This window comes from Rhinatrema bivittatum, chromosome 3 (genome assembly GCF_901001135.1).
Source record: "Rhinatrema bivittatum chromosome 3, aRhiBiv1.1, whole genome shotgun sequence".
Taxonomy (NCBI): Eukaryota; Metazoa; Chordata; class Amphibia; order Gymnophiona; family Rhinatrematidae; genus Rhinatrema; species Rhinatrema bivittatum.
The window spans coordinates 178,682,626-178,702,590 of NC_042617.1; the positions used below are offsets into that span (position 1 = coordinate 178,682,626).

The 19,965-nt window shown below is 42.3% G+C and overlaps 1 protein-coding gene across 10 annotated transcripts in view; it reads right to left on the reverse strand.

The window, feature by feature from the left end:
* The window catches only part of SDCCAG8 (serologically defined colon cancer antigen 8), a 694,410-nt gene that overhangs the window by 172,382 nt on the left and 502,063 nt on the right, over positions 1–19,965 (reverse strand). For all 10 annotated transcript variants that reach the window (XR_003855449.1, XM_029593983.1, XM_029593984.1 and 7 more), the window contains exon 17: positions 8,850–8,981. Coding sequence is in view for 9 of the 10 variants with exons in the window: in XM_029593983.1 (XP_029449843.1) it covers positions 8,850–8,981 (132 nt within the window). In the remaining variant the exon portion in view is untranslated. The remainder of the gene's footprint in view (positions 1–8,849; positions 8,982–19,965) is intronic.

The following is a 19,965-nucleotide window of genomic DNA, read 5'->3' on the forward strand; positions in this document are numbered from 1 at the left end:
GTGAGGACCTACAGGTTCCCACCATTGGCAGGTGGAGTGGGTTGAAGGTAGAGGCAGCTGGAGCTTCACTTATACCAGCCCTTATTCCCCATGGGTTGAGCCTTTGGGTGCCGGAGCCGGCAGGACTTAGGTGGGCCTCGAGGTTGATAGACAAGAGAGGTTGATTCAGCCCAGAGACAACAGTCGGTAGGTGGTGTAGTCCTATCCTGGACTGGGTACGGTACTGGAACTCGGGCACCAATGGAACGGAGATTAGCTGGAGACGCTTGAGCAAAGATAGGCCAGAGCCTAATAAGTCCACGTCCAGGGAATAGGCTGGAAGAGGTGAAACTTGGATCAGGTCTGGCGGCAAAGCGGAGGTCGTGGCAAGCAAATGCAGAGCTCTGATCACGGAGAAGTCAACAGCATAGTCGATCGAGGCAATGGTCTGATCATGGAGAAGTCAACAGCATAGTCGATCGAGGCAATGGTCTGATCATGGAGAAGTCAATAGCGTAGTCAATCAAGGCAATGGTCTAATCACAGAGAAGACAATAGCGTAGTCAGGTGTAGCAGAGGTCTGGGTCTGGAGATAGGCAATAGCGTAGTCAGGCGTAGCAGAGGTCTGGGTCTGGAGATAGGCAATAGCGTAGTCAGACATAGCAGAGGTCCGGGTCTGGAGATAAGCAATAGCGTAGTCAGGTGGAGCAGAGGTCTGGGTCTGGAGATAGGCGTCTCTCTGCGTGCCACGCGGAGAGGCCCAACAAGCAATGGCGTCTTGAGCTGCAGTACTGTGGACCATGGCAGAGCCGGAGGAACCGGGGCGGTCAGAGCCGGCGGCCTACCGCCGCCAGTGAGGAGGAACCAGAGGCTGGAGTCTGAACAAGAAGGTGAGGGGGTCGTGTCGCAGGTCTGCCGCGGACTGCATGTGTAACATTCACATGGTGGTAATTTTCTAACATTGCTTATAAGTATACTAATTTTCAAAGCAATCTTACATACATAAGTCCACTTTGAAAATTATTCTCCCAAATCTACCTGACAAGTTACACCTACTAAATTGTCCTTAAAAATGTGTCATGAAAATTTAGGTACATATCTTTTAAAATCCAAAAGTATGCACAAAAGTGCAAGGCCTTCCCTAACTCCACCCCAACATGTTCCTCTGTTCAGTTAAGGTAAATTTACATGCAAATATAACATAGGCACATAAGTTTATATGTATATCAGGCGGGCATTTTTGTAAATGGCCTTTTTTTGCACATAAAACACTGTTTTACCCATAGAAATCTGTTTGAAAATTACCCTACCTATGGATAATTTTAACAAACAATTAATCCAAACTATAATTTAGTTGTTTGATTCAAATACCATCATGCTTAGGTTATTTTGCTCCAATTTGATGATGGAAGTGTAACTCTAGAAAGTGAGTCACCAATGTACTGTTAGTCTACATCTATTCAGAAGCATTTAGCCACCTAACTCAAAAGTTAGTAGGCTAAATGAATATTTGGGCATTTATATGGCTAATTCTAGCTAGCTAAGTTGGAAGCATTCTGGGGCATAACTGGAAGGAGTTGAGTTAGTCAGTTAAGATAACTGGCTAACTCCAATATTTATAGTTAGCTGACTATTTTATGTTTAAATCTTTTTATTGAAGCATTGCGTAACAATTAGTTAACAATAGCCTGATCTAGTACATCTGTCAACTCAGGCAAGATACAGCATTTTTATAACAAGAACATGCCAAGCTTTCCCCAGTGGATCCCAAAGCCAAGATATTATTACCAAACAAAGATGATCTGATGGCAAGAGGTCCTGCAAACCATCAAGCAAAGTCATAGATTTGGAACACTTACTAGGGAAGCCGCAGCATTCCCAACACTCCCAGTCCTCCCTGTCCCAGCCCTCCCCCTCCCACCCTCTGATCCTGAGCCATCCTTTCATGTGATTACCAACTCTTATGCCACTCTCACAAGGTTAGATATTAGAACATAAGAAATTGCCATACTGGGTCAGACCAAGGGTCCATCAAGCCCAGCATCCTGTTTCCAACAGTAGCCAATCCAGGCCATAAGAACCTGACAAGTACCCCAAAAACTAAGTCTATTCCATGTTACAGCTGCTAGTAATAGAGGTGGTTATTATCTAAGTCAACTTAATTAATAGCAGGTAATGGACTTCTCCTCCAAGAACTTATCCAATCCTTTTTTAAACACATCTATACTAACTGCACTAACCACATCTTCTGGCAACAAATTCCAGAGTTTAATTGTGTGTTGAGTGAAAAAGAACTTTCTCCAATTAGTTTTAAATGTGCCACATGCTAACTTCATGGAGTGCCCCCTAGTCTTTCTATTATCCGAAAGAGTAAAAAACTGATTTACATCTACCCATTCTAGACCTCTCATGATTTTAAACACCTCTATCATTATATGGTGAAGAACAATTAAATAGGCATATCACTAACAATCAAACCCCTCGCAAAAGGAGATAAAGAATTCAAATAGGGCTCCCATCGTTCCACAAAATCCCGTTATGTCTTGAACCATTCAATTTTGTGAACATATTTATCTAATATACACATTTGATATATAACATTTCTTAACTGTGTCAAGGTCGGTGATTCAGCGGACAACCATTTCTGCAGAATACATTTCTTAGCCAGCAAGATCATCACTCTATACCACCAATTAATGTATTTATTAGGAAATGTGATGCCACTCATCACATAAAAAGTACTGACCACCAGAGAAAAGGTAATACCACTCAGCCTATTAAGATAGCCATTAACTGCCATCCAAAATTTGTGGATTTCAGAACTGGTGTCAGAAAGTGCTGTCTGCCTCCCCACACTTAAGACATTACCCAGAATGCGCTACTCCTAGTCTATAAGCTATCTTAGATGGAATATAGAATCTATGAAGGAATTTAAATGGAAGTTCTTTGAGAGTAATGTTAACAGATAAAGACTGTAGCCTCATAAAGCACCCAGCATAATATGCGGATTTCAGCTTAGTCCCCAATTCCCTATTCCAACCCCTCCACTAGGATGTCCCAGTTTAGGTTGGGGTTTTGCTTACACAGTAATTTGTATCAAAAGGAGTTCATATGCCAACTTGGATCATCCAAGTCAAGAAAATCTGAAAGTAGTTCCCATGCATAGTTGTGAGGATCAGGCAAAGACAACAAACTGACATAATGACTTAACTGTAAGTAGGCAAAAAAATGCTTCGAGTCCAAATCAAAGTCTTCTTGTAAAGCTTGAAAGGAGCTCAAATGATTCATGTCATCAACTACCCATTCCACATTTTGCATGTCTTTATCATGCCAGCACAAATATTTTATTCTGCATACCAGGACTGAAATCTCTATTACCTAAAAAAGGCAAACGATGAGTGACTTGCAGGCATAAGCCCTTCTTGTGGCAAAAACAGCGCCAAGCATGCAAAACAGGTCATATGAGAACACTAGTCTGAAAGTGTATTGGAAGCACATGTTTAGTTTCATGTAAAACATAGCAGAATTCTAATAGCTTGATTCTAAGTTTTTCTATTGACAATGGCATATAATAAGTGGTATCCATTATCCAATCACCAATATAGCACAAGTTGCAGGCTACATTATACTTAATATCGGCTAGTCCCATTCCACCGTGCATCTTAATGCGTTTCAATTTTATGAGAGCTATATGGGGTTTCAAGCCTTTCCAAAGAAATTGCCACATTTATTTATCTATGCTGGCAAGTTCTTTCTTTGTCCAATAAATAGGGAGTAGCTGCATCAAGTATAACCACTGAGGGAGAATCATCATTTGATATAACACTGCTCTCCCAGCCATGGATATCGGAAGGTCCATCCATTTTTTTAATTAATTACAAGTGCTTTTCCAAGTGACCTCATAATCTAAAGCTTGCACTTTCTCTGGAACCCAATGAATCAAGAGACCCAAATGCAATAATGAATCTTCCATCCTAGGGATGGGTAAATCCTCCGTCACCCAAACCTGGAGCTCTGGTTTAGTTAACATAACCCAGGATTTACATAAATTCAATTTGAACCCTGCCACCTCACCATAGGCATCAAACTCTGCTAACAGCGCCATCCAAGATATCTGCGGGTCACTGAGATGGACCAAGATATCATCCACTAAGGCAACCAGTTTAAATCGTGCCACCTCCCCCAGCCTCATAGAGATCCCTTTAAGGTTGTCATTCCCTCTGATCTTATTTACTAAAGGCTTCAAAGTAATAAGGAATAAACGTTGAGATAAGGGACACCCCTCTTTGGAGTTCAATGGGAGCAGAGGAAATTCCATTGACTAGCATAAACGCCAAAGGATGATAAAGAATTTCCATTACCTTACAAAAATATCCTGCAATACCCATCCAGTCCAAAGCCACAAACATAAAAGCCCAACTTACTCAGTCAAATGCCTTCTCAGCTTCAAAACTGATCAGCATCGAGGGAATTCCCTGCCACTGACAAGTCTCTAAAGAGGCCAGGATCTTATGCACATTTAGAGATGAACTTCTTACCTTAACAAATCCAACCTGATCATTCTTTATTAGATGAGGCAGAACTCTAGCCAGTCTATCGGCCATAATTTTAGCTAAGAGTTTATAATCAAAATTTAACAGAGAAATCAGTTGATACGAGTCCAGGGAGGTACGGTCTTTATTAGCTTTGGGAAGTACAGTAATATAAGCCAAATTAGAGGAGTAAGGTGAGTGCCCATGATCAAGAAGATCTTTTAATACTGAGCTCAGAGGTAATGTTACTTGTGTGGCTAGTATTTTAAAAACTTCTGCCAAATATCCATTGGGTCCAGGAGTTTTGAGCAATTTTGCTTATTGTATACCCGTTACTATTTCTTGAGTCTGAATAGGCATATTAAGTAATGCCAACTGGGAGTCTGTCAAGTGGGGGAAGTCAGAAGACTGTAAATAAGCTGCCATATGAGCCTCAGGGACCGGATCAACTGAATACAAAGTTTTATAGGAAACATGAAATATGTCATTAATATCATTAGTAGAATTAATCAATTTTCCTTGCGAGGTAGGCATCACGGGAATATATCTCTTCCCTCCCCAAGATTTGGTCATATTAGCAAGTAATCTCCTGGACCTGTTCCCATAATGATAATACTTAGCTTTGTAATACCAAAGGGTTTTCTGCACCCTCTGATGTAACATGGACATTGCATGGGACCAATTTTTCCTTATTTTGTTTAGTCATCTTCGTCTGATAAATCGATTTAACCTCCCTCAATTGTCCCTCAAGTTGCCGAATTTGGGCAATCAGGGCCCTATTTTTTGCCACAACAAAAGCAAAAATCTCCCACGAAGTACTACTTTAGAGGTTTCCCAGTATAATAGTGATTGGCACCGATGCTCTACGTTGTCACAAGCGTATTCTTCACATTTTTTTTAGTAAAAAAGTTTAAACCCAGCAACCCCATATAGCAATGGAATGGAACCTGCTCCCTCCTGAACTGAGGCTGGAACGATGTCCAATCACCTTTAAGAAGAGACTTAAGACTTTGTTATTCGAACAAGCCTTCCCATAACTACTCACTTCAGCCTTGGTTCTTATCCGCATCATGAGTACACTATCCAACTTGAGGCCTTCTTAGTCCTCCCCTATTTAATTTCCCTGCTTTTCGCCCAAGTTATACAGACCCAATTCTCTATACTTGCTTCACCCATTTTATGTTTATCCAGGTTACTTCTACCCTGTTCATTGTTTTAATCCAGGTTACTTCTACCCTGTTCATTGTAAAACAAGACTTTGTCTCTGTTATTTTTTGCTGGTTGTAATGTAAACCAAAGTAATAATTAATCTTGTTAATTGAACCTCGGTATATAAAAAAAAAGTTATAAATAAATAAATATAGATTTTTGGGAAATCTCCATATCCTAGAAGCACTCATCGGACAAAAGTCCTGCAAATCCAAGGTCACTGGTGCATGGTCAGTTATTTCCAGCAGCCCAATATCTACTCGCATCACCTTGGCAATATCATTATCCCTCATTAAGAGATAATCTATTTGAGAGCCCATTCCATGTTCTCTCGAAATGTGAGTATATTCAACATCCGTTGGATTGAGTATTCTCCAAATGTCCACTAGACCTAATGTGCTACACACATAGGGCACACCTCTCGTCATTAGATCCCCCACTCCTGGGTCTAACACACAATTGAAATCACCACCAATTAATAAAAGGCCCTGAGCCTGTTCTGCTATCAATTTCATCATCTTGGTAAAAGAAAAATGTGCTGATAAACAATTGGAGCGTGAATGTTGCAAAGTATAATTAGTTGCCCATTCACCTTCCCTATAATTATAATATACCTCCCCATTGTCATCTGTTATTACTTGTTCAGTTTGAAGACACCTGTTTACCAATAAGTATTGCGACCCTAGCAGACCTAGTTGAGGACTGTGCAGAAAATACTTGCCCCAGTCACATACAGTGTAACTTCTGGTGTTTTGCCCAATCTAATTTAGTTTCTTGTAAAAAAGCTATATGGACTTATCTCTGTAAGATTGCAGGACTTTATATCTTTTGACTACTGAGCCTACCCCAGATGTCAGATTGTCGCACATGTAAAGTGAAAATTGTTAATCAGATAAAACAGCACAAAAGAGCCCAGACCTCCCAGCCATGAACCAAACTCCAAAAGATGAAAATGTGATAGTAGCCTCAAATACCATGAAAACATACCTGATAATTCAGGATCAGCCACTCATATCTCCCTAGTATAATCTACCCTATATAAACCCCAATTCCACAGTTTTCCCCATCCACTCACCCTCCTCCCCCCCATTATCAACTGTAAGAAAAGATACCATACCCATTACTCAAGGAGTGTGGAGCCAGCTATGTACATGTGACATTCCCTACCTCTAGAGAATGCATAAGAAATGAAAAACAGAGATTTTTAGTTACAGCTAAATCCAAATAAAGAGAAAGATATTAGTGAAGCAGTATCTAATTAGATCTAGAGGTTTGTTTTGGGTTTTTTTTTTCTTGAATCTTAAATAAATCCACAGCAAATTAATACACAATGTCAATATCTAGAAATAGAGAGAGATTATAATGAAAGTACAGACAGCAATATATTATTCACAGAAGCCCTCTAAAATAAATATAAATTAATAAACAGTTTTTTCTTAGTTGGACACTGGAACAGTCTGTCTCCTGGCTGAGCACAGCCCTCAAAGGATGAAGGGCACCATGTTTAGTATGTAAGATGAACACACATGACAACCAGCTCTCCAGTACCTCAGCCAGATCCACTTCATGGATACTTTCAGGAAACCCAATGAAATGTAAATTTCCCCACCGCCATCTGTTTGTGTTTATTGAGATTCTTAGCTTACTTATCAAAATTGGCTTTTAAATCCACAAGCTGCTTGTCAGACATATCTTTGTGCTCTTCCACAGCTGCTATGCGCACCTCTATTTCTTAAAATCGTTTTGCCAAATCCGCCAAAAGTTGATTTATATCCTTGAACTTTTCATAAAGTATATCAAATTTTACATCTAGCGCAGCCACAACCACATCAACCACCTCAGTTACCTTAATATCTTGGGTTGTGGGAGACAGTGGTGCACTTGATATCACAGCCATTTTAGGGACCATCTATTTAGTTTTCTCTATGCCACGGTGCTGCGGTTTCACAGCCAGGCAATCAAAAAACAAACTGTCCAAATCAGTAATTGGGAGGAATGACAAATTACTGAGTTGGGCACCAAAAGAAAAAACAACAAAAGCAAAATTTAAAGTGCTTCTGGAGGAAGGGAACGCGGAGCTCAGCAAGAGTACATCTTACTCCTCCAGTATGTCATGTGACTCCCGCCCAGCTGGTTATGTTAAGTGCAGCTGTACTACTGAATATAACCCATAGATCTTATGAATATTATCATACATCCGAGGTGCATATGTGTGGCAAGTGGCCAGGAGTCAAATTATGTTATTCCAACAGCCCACAATACTAAAAGTATAAATTTTAATAAGAAGAATTTGAAGCGCTAGTGATATCTTCTTTCAGACAAACTATATCAACCTGTCCTGAACACCTAATTCATGAAATGTATTGGATTTTAATCATCTATTCAATGTTTTCCTAATTTTGGTATTTTCCTTTCCTTATAAACAAAAGGATAAATGTATATTTCAGATTTCCTATCATTATCAATATATTTAATATTTACAATTTCTGGGTTGTGTATTAGTCCTGTTTACAAAGGGGAAGGCAATTTTCAAACAGCCCACAAAATTCCAGACTATGCAGGCCATTTTAACATGTGTACTTTAAACAAATTTTCAAAGAGAAAATATTCACGTCATTTATCTTTAAATATTAGCAACTGTAGAGTATTCATGCCAAAACCACATTTGGGAAATGAAGGGGGCAAAATAGCATGCATATATTTGGAAATTGAATGCACGTGTGCAATTTTAATCCCCTAACCTAAACACACCTGCCGGAACGCCTCTTCTTCCCGCAGCTAAAAATAAGGTGCTGTGGAACCCATGCACAATTTTAGGGGTTTTTGAGAGTAATTTTCAATCAGGCCATTTTCCCCATGTAAATTATTTTGAAAATTGCCCTCCAAATGTCTAGTTTGAAGGGTGACTTTGAACATTCCAAGCTGTGACAATAAAGAGCACAGCATGCTCAACTTATTTCATCACTAATAAGAATTAAATATTGAGGCAATAAGGTAAACATAATCAAGCTAGTCTGCTTATTTTTCTTGCAAGAGCAAAACATTAATTGCTGTCATTTCTTGCGATACCTGCTATATTTTTGCAAGCTACTATAACAACGCTTAAGTCAGATTAGCAAAATGTTTTACCTTCTCTTCATCCTCTCATGCATTCTTCCATGCTGGATACACTGGTCTTCCAATTCATTATTTTTTACTGTCATATTCTTCAGTCTGGTCTTGAAGTGTTCATTTTCCCGAGTAAGCTGATCCGTTTCTGACCTATAAAAAAGCACAAAACACAACCGATGGAATGCGAACATTTTTCCAACATTAACTAGAAGTAAACAGCTTTAACATTTTAAGTACATTCCAGTATAAGTATAAGTATAAGGGGGAAGGGGAGAGGTTCCAGCAGTTTTGTCCTGCTTCTTTGGGTTTCCAGTTCAATCAGAATTGAAGCTGCAATCTGGCACCATGAGATATTTTTCTTCAGTCGTCATATTAACAGTCTTTGGCCAGTGGCCATGCACTGGGACTTCTGTAACTCTGCAATCATGGGCTCTAAATCCTAGCCAGTAGGTGTCACTGTTGCACAATGACTGAGATTACCTCCCTGCTCTTTTATGGGGGAAGCTGAGAGGGGGAAAATAGTGCACATACTTTTGAAAATATCGTGTCTGTACTACTTCCTGCTCCAACCTAAACACACTTAAAATGTAGCTAAAAGGAGGCACACTGTGAACCTCAAACATACTTTTTAGCTGCTCTAAGAACAGCAAGTTTCAGACAGGCCAGTTAACCACTATTTATCCATGTCAATGACTCTGAAAATTATCCACCCCATTAGCATCTGTTTAGTTCTATTCATACTGTACTGTACATTGGGACCAGTATTTTGTTTCTGGTTAGAGAAGCCATTCAATTATTCTGTTCATCTAACACCTCCCAATCATGCAAAAAACAACAGCTCAACCGGGCGTGTGTTCTTTACTTCAATTACATTCTAAACAGTTGGATACCTATTGCTGCCAAAGTAGCAAGATAATTTATACATTACAGTCTAAACAGTAAAAACTATACTAAAAGTCATTTAAAAATATTTATAACAGTATAAAATACTGTATTAAAATATATGAACTGCAATGTGTACCAAAATGAAAATTTGTTTCTCATCATTGGTTATTAAAACCAGGATCTGTGCTCAAGCTTAAACACTTACAACCCTTGTGACATATTAGAATTCAAATCTTAATGATCAATTTGCAATGAACAAGATAGAAGTGAAAGAAATTAAACCAGCCATTACATATAACAAGGCCCCATAGACTCCCATTGTTCTCCTTAACTGCAAAGCACAAATCACAAACACACAATAGACAGCATTAAATATCAATTCGCCATCTCCAGTGCTCAGCAACTGACAATCATGCACAATCTGAGCCCTTTCCCCACGCAGTACATTAAGACATTAAAAAAAAACCCTGTGGAAAAATCTAATATAATATTTAACATTTACTAGGCCAGTTATTTTTTTATACAGAAATGGAGTGCTTAAATTCTTTTTCATTGCCTGAGCTTTTATTCATTTCTCAATATCTGATTTACCATCCGGTGATATCCTATTATACAGCATAGATGGTTAGCCTTCTGTATCCAATTCTGTTCATATTTTAGCATAACTTTATGGACATTTCAACTTCTGCTCAAGGAAAACTACGAGGAGGATAATTTTCAAACTCCACATAGCCCCATATACACATGTATATGGGTCCATGCAGATTTACTATTCTATATAAGAATATGTGTGGATGCATCTATGCAGATTCTAAAATACATGTATCAATGGCCCCAGAAATACTCACATACATTTTATTTTCATGAACAAATACATGTATACTTTGAAATGCTCACATGTACCCAGAAACTTGTACATGCATATGTTTTTATGTACATACATGCACACTTCTTGTTTTGCCAGGGCAGGTTCATTCCAAGATGGTGCTGCCAGCAAGGCAACCAAATTTCAGCAACAGGGACATGTCTAGTCTGGCATCTCTGGTGGTGAGGAATGAGGTCTTCCTGTTCTCCAACTGTGGGGTCAGGAGGAACTGGCAGATGAGGCAGACCTGGAGGGGCCTGTAGGCCAAATTCAATTGTGGAGCATCTTATCCTCTGGGATAAGTACATTGTGGGAACTAGGAAGGTGGGAAAGGATGGGGCAAATGGGTGGATTTGAGGGATGGTAGGAGGATAGAGGGATTTTGGAAGAAGGTTGAGGGAAGGTAGGAGGGCTCTTGATGGGTGGGAAGGGTTGTAGGGAACGAAGGGGGACATTGTGGACTTCTGGTAGGGCAACAAGCAATAGACATATACTGTATGCATTCAGAAATAGAATCAATAACTTTATTAGCCTCCTCACACCCATCTGATACTATTCCAACAAACTCCTATTAAGCATTCCCAACCTATTAGCCAAACCATTATCTGAGATCATCAATTGCTCCCTCACTCTTGGTAATATCCCCATTATGCTCAAGCAAGCAATTGTCAACCCCATATTAAAGAAACCCCAATCTTATTTATTTATTTATTTATTTATTCAAATACTTTTGATATACCAATACTCAAGACTGGTGTCTTATCGTACCGGTTTACATTGAAACAAGGGTAACCAATTAACTATGAAAAATAAAGTTACAAAGAACAAGGGGTTTATAGGATGGGAGAGTAGAGAGCGAAAGCACACAATTAGTATAATAAGTTATACATAACTAAGTTTAAAATAACGGAGTTTAACATATAAACGAATGTAGCAGGCTTAGACAATAGATTAGTCTTTAGGTCTATAAAGTTGCCGGTGCGAGTGAGGGAGGGGGAGGGAGGGGATCTGTGAGAATGGAATGCATAGCTGTGCTGTTCGTATGGTGTCCATTAAGGGAAGGCTTGGGTGAACAGCCATCTTGACCCATCAGAACCCTCCAATTTTCGACCCATCTCAAATCTACCATTCCGAGCCAAAATCACAGAAAAAGTAGTCAACATTAGGGATGTGAATCGTGTCCTCGATCGTCTTAACGATCGATTTCGGCTGGGAGGGGGAGGGAATCGTATTGTTGCCGTTTGGGGGGGTAAAATATCGTGAAAAATCGTTAAAAATCGAAAAATCGAAAAATCGAAAAACCGGCACATTAAAACCCCCTAAAACCCACCCCCGACCCTTTAAATTAAATCCCCCACCCTCCCGAAACCCCCCCCCCAAATAACTTAAATAACCTGCGGGTCCAGCGGCGGTCCGGAACGGCAGCGGTCCGGAACGGGCTCCTGCTCCTGAATCTTGTCGTCTTCAGCCGGCGCCATTTTCCAAAATGGCGCCGAAAAATGGCGGCGGCCATAGACGAAAAAGATTGGACGGCAGGAGGTCCTTCCGGACCCCCGCTGGACTTTTGGCAAGTCTCGTGGGGGTCAGGAGGCCCCCCACAAGCTGGCCAAAAGTTCCTGGAGGTCCAGCGGGGGTCAGGGAGCGATTTCCCGCCGCGAATCGTTTTCGTACGGAAAATGGCACCGGCAGGAGATCGACTGCAGGAGGTCGTTCAGCGAGGCGCCGGAACCCTCGCTGAACGACCTCCTGCAGTCGATCTCCTGCCGGCGCCATTTTCCGTACGAAAACGATTCGCGGCGGGAAATCGCTCCCTGACCCCCGCTGGACCTCCAGGAACTTTTGGCCAGCTTGTGGGGGGCCTCCTGACCCCCACGAGACTTGCCAAAAGTCCAGCGGGGGTCCAGAAGGACCTCCTGCCGTCCAATCTTTTTCGTCTATGGCCGCCGCCATTTTTCGGCGCCATTTTGGAAAATGGCGCCGGCTGAAGACGACAAGATTCAGGAGCAGGAGCCCGTTCCGGACCGCTGCCGTTCCGGACCGCCGCTGGACCCGCAGGTTATTTAAGTTATTGGGGGGGGGGTTCGGGAGGGTGGGGGATTTAATTTAAAGGGTCGGGGGTGGGTTTTAGGGGGTTTTAGTGTGCCGGCTCACGATTCTAACGATTTATAACGATAAATCGTTAGAATCTGTATTGTATTGTGTTCCATAACGGTTTAAGACTATATTAAAATTATCGGACGATAATTTTAATCGTCCTAAAACGATTCACATCCCTAGTCAACATCCATCTCTCAGAATACCTGGAAACAAACAAAATCTTATCCCCATCTCAATTTGGCTTCTGAAAATTCTTCAACACAGAGACACTCCTATTATCCCTCACTGACACCATTTTCAAAGGCACGACAAAGGGCATTCCTACCTCCTAGCAATGCTCAACATCTCTTCAGCATTCGACACCATCAGTCATAAAATCCTACTAAAACAGCTCACAAACATCAGCATAACTGGAAATGCTCTCCTATGGTTTGAATCCTACCTCAAAAATAGACACTACAAAGTCAAATTGGGTACCTTCGAATCCGATCCTGTAGAACTAACCCGGGGTGTACCACAAGGCTCTGCCCTAACCTCCACTCTCTTCAACATTTACATGTTCCCCTCTGCCAACTCCTTTCCGATCTAGGCCTCACCCACTTCCTATATGCAGATGATGTCCAAATTCTCATCCCCATCACAGACTCTACCTACCTCATTAAAAATCTGGGACAACTGCATAAACGCAATCAATCGCCTACTTACTAATCTCAACCTCGCATTCAACACTGCAAAAACTGAACTCCTCATCATATCCCATAATCCGCTCACCTTCAATCACACTCACTCCAACACCCAACCCCCTCCAACGCCTTTCCCACAACATGTGCGAAATCTAGGCGTTATCATCGATAATCAATTGAACTTAGAAACATTCATAAAATCCACCATGAGGGAATACTACTTCAAACTTCAGGTCCTCAAGAAACTAAGACCTCTACTACATCTCAATGACTTTCGTACAGTCCTTCAGGCCATAATATTCTCAAAAATTGACTACTGCAACTCCCTACTCCTAGGCCTCCCGGCCTCCACCATCAAACCCCTACAAATGTTGCAGAATGCCGCTGCCCGAATCCTCACCAACACACGCAGGTAAGATCACATTACACCCATATTGAAAGACCTCCAATAGCTCCCCTTATCCTACCGTATCCTCTACAAAAGCCTCTCCATCATACACAAGACTCTACACAATCAGAACATCCAATGGCTAAACAACTCCCTCCATTTCCACTCGTCCAAGAGACCCACGAGATCTGCCTATAAAGGTACCCTACACATACCATCCCCCAAACTCATACACCTCTCCTCCACAAGAGATCGAGCTATATCGATAGCAGGTCCCACAAACTGGAATGCAATGCCTCCAGACCTACGCTTAGAACCATGTACGCAGAAATTCAAAACAAAATTTAAAATATGGCTCTTCAAACAGGTCTTCCCCTAATACTGTCCATCCCCCCTTTCACTGTTCCTGCAATCCCTCCCCTGCCCATCCCCCTCCTTATCCCCTTCCCCCCCCCCCAAAAAAGGCATCCTACCCCCCACCTCTCCTACCCTTCTTTCTTACTTCCTCTACCACACTTCATTACCCTTTTCTCCCTTAAAGGATATCCTATCGTCTTTCACCTTTTCTACCTTCCCCCCCAGCTAGTAATTATAAATTTCCTACTTCTACACATACAATCCTCATACCCTCTTTATGGTATGCTACAAATATTTTGTAAATACTACCCGATATTATTTATGTTCGCTTTACTACAATATGTTATCTTTGAACAAGTTTACCCGTTATTATTTATTTCCTTATGTTACAATATGTTACTTATGTTACCCAAGATCATTTATTTCCTTATAGTTCATTATGTTAATTGTAAATGTTACCTGTTCCATGTAAACCAATACGATGTGCAAACTGTTATCGGTATATAAAAGCCTTAAATAAAATAAATAAATGACAATACCCTTATAAAGACAATAATCTCCGCTAGACAACCAGTTACCTAATAACTTTCCCTACAGATCAACCCTATCATTATAACATTCCAAAATCATTGTAACCAGTAACCTACCACCTGTATATCACCCTCAACGTATTCCTAAACCTGTCTGGGAAAACCCCCTTCTTATCTAATGTATATAGTTAAATTGCCCATAAAATACTACAAAAGTTATCAATCCACCTTTAATGTTACTGAATGTTTTTCTGTTAGCAATGTTATCAAGCAATTACCAATGTTATTAATGTTAATTGTTTCTCTGATGTTTTAATGTAAACCGTTGTTATAATTGTAAACTGGACTGAAGGCTGACACCAAACTTCGGTATAAAAAAACATTCAAATAAAAAATAAAATAAATAAATAAATGACAAATGTACCTATCTGGCTAAGAGATGGTGGTTATTCACAGCCAAATAAGTGGATAAGTATTGACTTATCCAGCTAAATGGCGATGGCTAACTGCAGCCACATAACTGAATAAGTAATGATTTATCCAGATAAATAGCGATGGTTAGCTAAGGCCAGACATCAAATATGTACGATTTATCTGGCTTTCTCTGAACAGTCTTTTTACTTTATTTATTTACAAGCCGTTAAGCCCGTTAAAACGGGCTACATTAACATTTTTTTTGGATCATTTCCTTCCCCCTCATTCTCCCTCCCACCTCCCCCACTCTCTCCCCTCAGTCACTCCTCTCCCTCCCCCAGTCCCTCCTCCCTCCCCCAGTCACTCCTATCTCCCCCTCCCCCAGTCACTCCCCCCTCCCTCCTCCCCTGAGTCACTCCTCCCTCCCCTCAGTCACTCCTCCCTCCCCTCAGTCACTCCTCCCTCCCCTCAGTCAGTCACTCCTCTCTCCCCCCTCCCCTCAGTCACTCCCCCCTCCTCCCCTGAGTCACTCCTCCCCTCTCCCCTCAGTCACTCCTCCCCTCAGTCACTCCTCTCTCCCTCCTCCCCTCAGTCGATCTCCGCCGAAGACCCAGAGCGGCGGCGGCATGCGCGCGAGGGAGGGACAGACTTCCTTCCGTCCGTCTGTCCCTCCCTCGCGCGCATGCCGCCGCCGCTCCGGGTCTTCGGGCCGCCGCTCCTGCCGCTCCGGGCCGCCACTGCCGCCGCTCCTGCCCGGGTCTTCGGGCCGGTGCCGCCGCCGCCGCTCTTCGGGCCGCCGCTGCCGCTCCCGCCGCTCTGGGTCTTCGGGCTGCCGCTCCTGCCACTCCGGATCTTCGGGCCGCCGCTCCTGCCGCTCTGGGTCTTCGGGCCGGTGCCGCCGCCGCCGCTCCCGCCGCTCCGGGTCTTCGGGCCGCCGCTGCCGCCGCTCCTACAGCACCATTTTTATTTTTAAGAGGCACACTGTGACCGACGTGCTCGCATGCGCGGTAGAGCTGCTCTCTTCTGCGCATTTGCGGCACATCGGTCAACCTTCGTTTATTAGGTTGATTTTAAAGATTTTATATACCGACAACCGTTTGCACATCGTATCGGTTTACAGATAACTTAAAAACTTATAACTTACAAATAACTTCAGAACAATGAAATCAAGGGTAACAAATAGGCATGGGGGCCTTTACAGTGAACAGTAATGTATGGAGCTATAAATTAAAAATAAACAAAAAGGATTAGGAGACTGGGTGAGTAAAAATCATAATTGGGGGTAGAAAAAGGAGGGATGGGGAGAAACGTTTAAATACCGAAATAAAGTAACCGAAATAAAATAACTGTAATAAAGTAACCGAAATAAAGTAACGAAATAAAATAACTGAATAAGTAATGATTTATCCAGATAAATAGCTATGGTTAGCTAAGGCCAGACATCAAATATGTACGATTTATCTGGCTTTCTCTGAACAGTCTTTTTACTTCCTTGGTTCCCACACCCCTCCCCTGTTCTTTAGTTAATATGTGTGTTCAGATTTTACAGTTAATGCTTTTTTTTTTTTTTTTTTTTTAACTCCCAATGCATTTGCATAGCATTTGCTTATTGTATTGGGAGTTAAAAATAAATCTTATATGAGCGTTAAAACTATGTGCTGAAAATTAGCGCACAGTTTCTTAAAGCTCAGATTATTGCATTGGCCTGATAATTAGGAAAAGATCATAAGAAAAGGTCCAGGTAAGGGAAAGAACATCTTTAGGGACATATTTTTGGTTGGGTGCTGGTCCCTATTGCATAACTGATGTGTCCCAGTTCCAGAAGGGAGAAATTTGGGCCAATCCTGGTTGTAAAGTTACATCCCAAAGTTGTATGGTAACTGTAGACCCAGATTCTTTCTTTAGAAATCAGAGCTGTTGGGCCCATAATGCATCAGAATGGGGTTGTATGACAACCTGGACTGGCTTGCAATCTCCTTCTTGAAATGGGTACATAGTAATATAGCAAATGGCAGCAGATAAAGACCAAAATGGTCCATCCAGTCTGCCCAGCAAAGTTTCTTTTTTACAGTAATAACTGCCACTCCTTGCAGGTTAGGTCAAGACTTCTGTTAAGGGTAATAACTGCTTCTCCATGTAGATTTTACACATAATCCTTCTGTTAAGGGTAGTAATTGCCGCTCCGTGCAGGTTGTTTTAAGGATAGTAGTTGCTGCTCCATGCAGGTTATCCCAAAGCAGAAATGTAAACTTTTGGGGTAACAGAAGTTACCCCACTTCTTCATTTCTATTATCTAGCAAGTAGGAATGCTCTGTGTTGTCCCAAACCTTTTTGAATTTCATTATTGTTCCTACCTTCGCCGCTGCTTCCGGGTGGGCATTCTATGCATCCACTACTCTTTCCATGAAGTATTTCCTCACATTGTTACTGAATCTTTCCCCTTGGAGTTTCATATTGTGACCCTTAGTTTACAATTTCATTTCCATCACAAAATATTTAATTCCTTTCAAGTTTTTGAAAGTCTGTATCATATCTCTCCTGTCTCTTTTCTCCTCCAGAGTATACATATTTAGGTCCTTCAGTCTCATCCCATATGGCTTTCCATGCAGACCCCAGACCATTTTGGTTGCCCTTCTCTGGACAGCTTCCATTCTGTCATTATCCTTTATGAGATGTGGTCTCCAGAACTGAATATGGTATTCCAGGTGACGTCTCACACTAAGGAATTGTACAGGGGCATTATCATCTCCTTTTTCATGCTGGTTATGGTTTCAATGCAGCCCAGCATCCCTCTGGCCTTAACCACTGCCTTGTCACACTACTTCGCCACCTTCAGATCATCAGACACTATCACCCCAAAGTCTCTCTCCCATTCAATGCATATCAGTCTCATGCATATCAATGCATGAGACTACACTTCTTGGCATTGAATTCCAACTGCCAATCCTCATTCTCTCTACTCCTTTGCGAGGAATAGAGAGTGTGTGAGCCTCTTGTGCTGTGATGTAGCTGATGCAGTCTCAAAGACCCTGTAGCAGGACAGTCTAGAGCATCACCTTTACCAGCTGCTTCCCCCACAGGTTGATCCTTTGAGTTTTAGTGGTCAGCGGAACTTAGGTGGGTCCCTATGGTGGAGAGGATATAAGAATCCAAAAGCACACCAGGGTCAGAGCAGGCAGCAGACTTAACGGAATCAGAGGCAGGCCAAGGTTGGCACAGGCAGCTAGCAAGAATGATTAGATCCAGGGAAGAGGTCAGATCCAGGTGGCAGGCAATCGTGGTCAGGTCCAAACAAGAGGACAAGATCCAAAGAGGGAAGCCAAGGATAGACGAAGACACAGAGGTAACACAGGGCAAAGTTGAAAGTAATGGGTAAAGAAAGAAGAGTTGGAGAAGGCAAGGTGAGAGGAGACAAGGCTGGATAAGGCAGGGCTGGACGACAAGACTGGAAGAGGCAAGGCTGAAAAGCAAGGCTGGACGAGGCAAGGCTGGAAGACAAGAACCAGGAACGCAGGAAGTAGCAACAGGAGAGCTGTGGATGAGGCATCTGTTGTTCCTCGGAAGGCTCCTTATATACAGAGAAGCCTATGATGTCATCAGAGAATGCCATGGGCCCTTTAAGGCTGGGAAGTGCATACTTGAGCGCACAGAAGGAAATGTCAGCTCACCATGGCAGTAGAGGAGACTGGAGCCAGTGGTGTCCTTGCCATTCTGAGGCCAGGTGTCAGGACTGCAGGGAGGACTGCAGGGAGGAACAAGACAACGACTCCCTCAGCATTCTTGCTGCGCCAAGCCTGAGCTGCATCAGGGGTGAGTGTTGTGGCTTGCAGGGACTACCTGTGGGCTGCAAAAATAACAAACCCCCCCCCCTCCCCAAAGCTCCCTCACCCAGTCTTCTGGGCTTGGGCTTCCCAGGAAATCTGTGAAATTCTGCTACAAGTTGGAAGGGTATATAGGTTGGAGGCTGGCTCCTACTAGTTTTCCTTATGTCTATAGTTCTTCCAAGAAATGAAGTATTATAATTCATTTCGGACTCTTCAGGAATCTAGAAGTTCTTGTACCTCAAACTGGGAATCCTCTTCAGTGTCCACTTCAGAGGATTGGAGATATGATCTGCCTGGCCAGAACAGAATTGCTGATTTTAATGAAGAGACATGGAATCTGTCATGAATCCTTAAAGATGGTGGCAATCTGAGTTTGTATGCCACAGAGCCCAGTTTGTGTTCAACAGGAAAAGGCCCCACGAAGTGCGGGGTGAACATGGAAGGTATCTTAAGTCTATGGTTCTTGGTGTTCAGCCAGACTAGACTTCCTGGATGAAGCTGAGGGGCAGGACAAGGTTTTCTATCAGCTTGTTCTTTTGAATGTTTTGCTGCTTGGAACCTTTACCTCTCTTCCTGGAGCTCCTGCCCCATCAGGTTAGCTGCTGGACAACTGAAAGAGATAGGAACCGGTTTAGGCACATGGGAGTGGTGTCCAAAGATGATGTAAGAGGGTGATGACCCTATGGAATTATTCACAATTGTTATGGGCAAATTCAGCCCATGGAAGGAGAGAGGCCCAATTATCCTGTCATTGTTTCATGAAGGCCCACAGAAAGGCCTTGAGGTTTTGATCCACCAGTTTAGTTTGCCCATTGTTCTGGGGATGATAAGTGGAAGTGAAGTCCAAAATAATTCTGAACTTTCTGCCCAGGCCTTTCCAATATCTGGCTGTAAACTGGACCGCTCGATCTGAGATGATTATGGAGTGGCAGCCCGTGCAGATGGAAGATGTGTGCCAATTCAGATATGTATGGGAGGGCCAGAAATAGAGTGAAATGCTACACCTTGGAGAATCTGTACACTACCACCCATATGGTAGTGTACACTAGAAAGGGAAAGATCAGTGACAAAGTCAGTGGCCATATGGGTCC